Source organism: Trichechus manatus, unplaced genomic scaffold (genome assembly GCF_000243295.1).
Source record: "Trichechus manatus latirostris isolate Lorelei unplaced genomic scaffold, TriManLat1.0 scaffold00382, whole genome shotgun sequence".
NCBI lineage: Eukaryota > Metazoa > Chordata > Mammalia > Sirenia > Trichechidae > Trichechus > Trichechus manatus.
The window spans coordinates 257,623-262,856 of record NW_004444318.1 but is presented as its reverse complement, the minus strand read 5'-3'; the positions used below and the strand labels follow the sequence as shown (position 1 = coordinate 262,856).

The 5,234-nt window shown below is 41.0% G+C and overlaps 1 protein-coding gene across 1 annotated transcript in view; it reads right to left on the bottom strand.

Moving 5' to 3' along the window:
* Positions 1–67: 67 nt before the first annotated feature.
* Positions 68–5,234, bottom strand: part of TAP2 (transporter 2, ATP binding cassette subfamily B member) — a 37,507-nt gene continuing 32,340 nt past the window's right edge. Inside the window, exons 12-14 of the mRNA XM_023725720.1 lie at positions 4,158–4,249; positions 1,095–1,252; positions 68–646 (exon numbers count right to left, since the gene is read on the bottom strand). Coding sequence (XP_023581488.1) covers positions 252–646; positions 1,095–1,252; positions 4,158–4,249 — 645 coding nt within the window. The 3' untranslated portion in view covers positions 68–251. The remainder of the gene's footprint in view (positions 647–1,094; positions 1,253–4,157; positions 4,250–5,234) is intronic.

Below are 5,234 nucleotides of genomic sequence, written 5' to 3'. Positions count from 1 at the left end.
ACTCATAACGACACTATAGGACAGAGTAGAACTGCCCCATAGAATTTCCAAGGCTTTAATCTTCACAGAAGCAGAGTGCCACATCTTTCTCCCATGGAGCAGCTGACAGTTCCAACTGCCAACCTTTTGGCTGGTTAGCAGCTGAGCTCTTAACCACTGTACCACCAGGGCTTGGAAGGTACAGGATAGATATCTGCAATGTTTACTCCCACTTTAGCCCAAGGACTCCAGATCTCTGTGACTCGCCCAGATTAGGGAAAAGAATTGGTGTTGTGACCAAGAAGTGTGCAGAGGTAACACAGGCCCCATATAGATTCAGTATGATCCTGAGTCAGGCCTAGAGAGCACAGAAGCTGACTCTCACTCCACTCCACAGAAACAGGGCTCAGCAGGCTGGAGTGGTCCACAAGGCAGGTGTAGACATCTCCAAGTTCAGGGGTCATTTCCAGCATCACCATAATCTGAAAAGTCCAGTCTCCATTCCTGATAAGGCCAGTGGACATGACCCCATCTTTCTCTTCCTGCCCATTCCGGAGCCATCTGACCTTGATGTTCCCTGGATAGAAATCTGTCACAGAGCAGAGCAGTAAATTGGGGTGTTGTAGGGATGGGGTCCTCTCTGGATACACCATCACCTCCGGTTGCACTAGGAAGGGAGAGGGAGATGAGACAGTGTAAGAGAAAACTATCAACTTTCTTTAGAGACTAATCTCTGCCTCCAGTCTCTTCCCCAGACCCCAGTGGAAACCGAAGAGTGGGAAAACCTCTGCCCCAAGGCTCAGGAACCGGGTGTGCCAATGCCCTAAAAAGGACTTAAGCCTTATCAGACACTTCCACAATTATCTCTTCTATGAGAGTACACTAGTCCTTAAAGTCCCTGAAGACTTGAGAGTCTAGGACCAAGACCACAGTGACCTGACCTGTGAGAAAAATGGGTTGGTCACTGTTGAAAACAGAACATACACACAGACTCCCCTGTTTATAGGCCGTTTATCCTGAAGCAGATAATTGCCTATCATAAGGAAGAAGAACTATGGCCAGGTTTGCATGGGGGAGATTTTCTGAACCCCACCAGACCCCATCTTCGACCTCACCTTTTCTCCCCACTGTGAAGGATGCACCAAGTTTGTAATTATATCTGCAGAGTACGTCCACAGAAGCTCTGCTCCTCTCCAATATATCCGTCCGGTTGTTCCATCGCTCAGCATCAGGTCTCCCCAGCTCCGTCAATGCCACAAACATCCCCACATCACTGTCGAAACGTACATACTCCTCCAAGTTAAAGATGAATCGAACGACAAACTGCACCTTTTCTGTCCCATTGGTGAAGTAACAGTCAGCCTTCGCCTGAATCACAAAATCTTCTGGAAAACCAAAAAAAAAAAAAAAAAAGGGACCATGAGCCAGCCCCCATGTTTAGGAAACACATGCCTAGTAAATTATATCAGAGTACATGGATTTGAGGGGAGGCCTTTTGAGCTCAGTAAATAGTTTAAAGTAGGTTCTTCTTCTCTTAGGCCTCACCCTGATTCCTCTTAGCAAAAAGACATCCATGATGGGAAAAAGCCCAAGGCCCATCCTACCAGAGCAGCCAAACAGGAGACATGCAACCCAAAGAAGCAAGCCAAAGGGAGAGTCCTAAGAGACATAAACATTCATTCATTTGTTTAGTCAACAAATATTTATCAACTCTGTTCTATGTCAGACACTGTGCTAGGGTTCTCCTAGCCAAACTTTCAAAAGACTAAGGTTTTAACTCCCTTTATTACCAAGTCAAAAAGATCCAGCCCCACATAGAATAATTCAATAACACCTTTGCCCTGAGTAGGTTCATTCTACACGTTCCTTCTGGAATAAAGTGGAGGAGGGATAGGGGAGAGGCAAAGAAACACCAAACAGGTACATAAAGATGTAAAATTAAACTCCCCTTCTACCTTCCACTCACTAAGAATTTTCTCCAAGAGTTTTACTTTTAGGCCTTTTTTTTTATACTCTTGCTCAGAGACCTCACCACCTCCATTGGCGCTAACCATTACCTCTGTTGATGCTGAAAAAGAATTAATATTAATCCATGGTTTGAAGATGCCTTTTATTATTATTATTATTACCATCATCATCTGTACCTACAGTTCTAGTATTCACAACAACGTGGTGGTAAGGAATGTAAGGTTAGTTTAAACCTTCTTCTAGGACTTTTCTATCAGACACTGTCATTGAAATGGAATAAACAAAAATTCAACTCCATTGTCCATTATGATTTTCTACTTTTAAAGTACCTTACTAATATTGATAGTGATTAGTTTGAACTATATATTAACTTTCAAACACTGTGCCTCATTTCTAATCTTCTCATGTTTTCCAAAGTTATTTAACTTTCCAAAGCTATTTTACTAGTACTCATAGGTAAGAAAAGTATGACTGTTATTTCCCTAGCATTCTAATACTCGTCTTAGATTTGAAGATCTGGAAAAGTTTAAAAGACAAACTGGTAAGTGGACCTGGATTAGGTCTCAGTTTAAATTCTAGTGCTCTATCAAGCAGTTTAACTTAGGAAAGGAAGAAAAGACACTTCCCCTCCCTGAGCCTGCTTCCCCATTGATAAAGATGAGTTTAAGTTCACATCCAACAGCATCAGGCTTCCCAAGCTCCGTCAGTGCCGCAAACATCCCTGTATCACTTTTGAAAAGCCATAGTGTTAAGTGTAAGGAAAAACAGAATAGAGTCCAATGCACAATTACATTTATTAAAATTTTAAAATACAAACAGAAAAACAATACTACATGATTTTAAAGGCCACCCTTATATTTAAAGACATACCAGACTCATCAGAATGGATATCTATGGAGTGGAAGGAATGAGAATGGAGATTAAAAAAAAGGGAGAGTCCTTGTACTGATCAGTGATTACAATGTGCTGTGAACTCAATGGGTAAGATTAACTCAATTCCTGTGTACTTGAGAACAACAACAACAAGAAAAGAAAACTTAAATGGAGTTAATAATGCAAGCTGGTCAGTAAAGAGCTCTCTAAAGACATGGCATTTGAGGGCATTGCTACTGGGTAGCAATGCTACTGATCTGGAGTTGTAAATTTACTTTCATTTCTAAGTTCAGAGGCCTCCGCCAGGCACTACTGAGCAAATCATAAGGACGGTGGCATCCTTCCTGGGTAAGCCATATTCATCTCTCACTCGGTAGCTAATTTCAGATAAGCTCCAATCTCCAATTCCTTACCATTTATATTCTTCTCTATCTTCTTTTACATTCTGAATCAGAAAAAAAATCTGAATTTTTAGTCATCGGTTAAGATCTGTGCTGATTTTTTTTTTCATTTGCATTGTTTAATGGACGTTATAAGCTCAGAGTGGTTTCTGTTCTCTAAGAACGATGTTCCTCTCCCTCTAAGTTTGTTCCTCTTTTGTATTTTTGAGACTTTGGTATTCAAAGTAGGTTCTGTTCTCAGCACATCACATCCTGTTTTCTGCTGATAAATAATGTGTTTTCATGGTCTAACATTGCTTCATACTTGCATAGCCTGTCTCCTCAGCTCGAAAAACAACAGAGATAAATAACATGTACCCAGTAATCTGAGGAGAGGGATAATGTTGTCATCTTCTCTTACTTCTCAAAGCTGCTTAATACAATTCTGACCGTATTTTAAAAAACCAAACCCGTTGCTATTGTGTCGATTCCGACTCATAGCAACCCTATAGTAAGGGTTTAATAAATGCCAGAAGAAACATCATTTGTTTTCCATTTCTTTTGTCCCCAGTTGGATACCCCAATTGAATAAATATGGAAACAGTAACAATCATCAGAGAAAGCTCCTGGCTGAAGAATGGCAGCTACTCTCAGACTGGCTCCAGGTTTTACAATTTTCAGTGACTGAGAATGATACAATAAGGACTCTAACCAGGACAAAATGTTTCCCTTCTTCCTGCCTCTCTGCTCCTCCGATCTGTGGCTCTGGCACAGGAAGTCCTTTTTCTCAGCAGTCCATTGTGTGTGGCAAGGAGGGAGGAGTATTTTTCTGTCAAAGAACTCTGCTCTTTGGAGCCAGAAGCCACTTGCAGTCTAGCCTATGGCCTAGAGTTATAGGGAAAATATCTCTCCCCCAGCCAATTCTTGAACTAAAAAAAGAAATTTCTCTGTTCTTACCTGGAGAGTTTCTGCCTTGAGTCACAGAGGAATCCAGCCTGATCAGACTGACTAATAGAGCCACCACCCAGGAAACCCACCCAGAACCCATCCTGGAGAAGAAAAATGAGACAGTAAAATCAGGTCAATCTCCTTAGAATGCGGCCTGTCCCCACACAACTCAGTCAAAAAATACACGTTAAGATGAGTATAGGTATCTTCCTGGTCTCTTTAGGATTGGAAACTCCTCAGACTGATAACCAATCAAGATAGATGAGTTTTGCATCATTAGGTGCTGGGTAGAGTGCTTTCATAAAGTCACGTTATACCCCTCAAGAATTGTTTACCTACAGAATCACTGACAGTAGTTTAGGTGTATGGAAAATTGACTGCGGGAAGAAGAAAAAATATATATATACTACATAATATGGAGTCCTAGAAGTACTTGACAGATTGTTTATTATGTATCCTCCTATCTTCTTTAGCACTGTCCCTGGCTTGTTCTGACCAATAGGATCTCCCTTCCCATGGGGTGGATGACATTGCCAATGGAGAGTGTGTAAATACTATGGCCTATGCAATGATGAAACAGACATGTTGTTTGTCCTCAAGAAATATATAACCTAGGTGAGTTAGTCAACACCCATCCTAGGCGGGTCAGAGAAACAATCCACTGAAATATCAGGAAGAATAAAATTAACTTTGTAATGTTTGGACACACAAGAAGAGGAGTAAATTCTAACGTAGTCTAGAAAGAGTTCATGATAAAGTTGATATTTGAGCCAAAGCTTGAAAGAAGAGTATAATGTAGATAGACTAAAAGGGGAAAAACAGATCTTGACGAAACATGATTAAAGGCATCATAATTCAAGCCACACAGCGCTATGACATTTCGTGTGTGGCAATGTCTGTGGGCCACATGCACCTTCCTAAAATGGTGGGGAATGTTTCATTTCTTAAGCTGAACCAGCAAAGTCTAACAAGCGGAGAATTTTAGAATTCAGGATACCCAGGACATGTGGACAGCTTGTGAAACAAAAAGTTTATCTGAATCTCTTTTAAAATGCTGATTATCTACAATACGTAAATGTATCAACA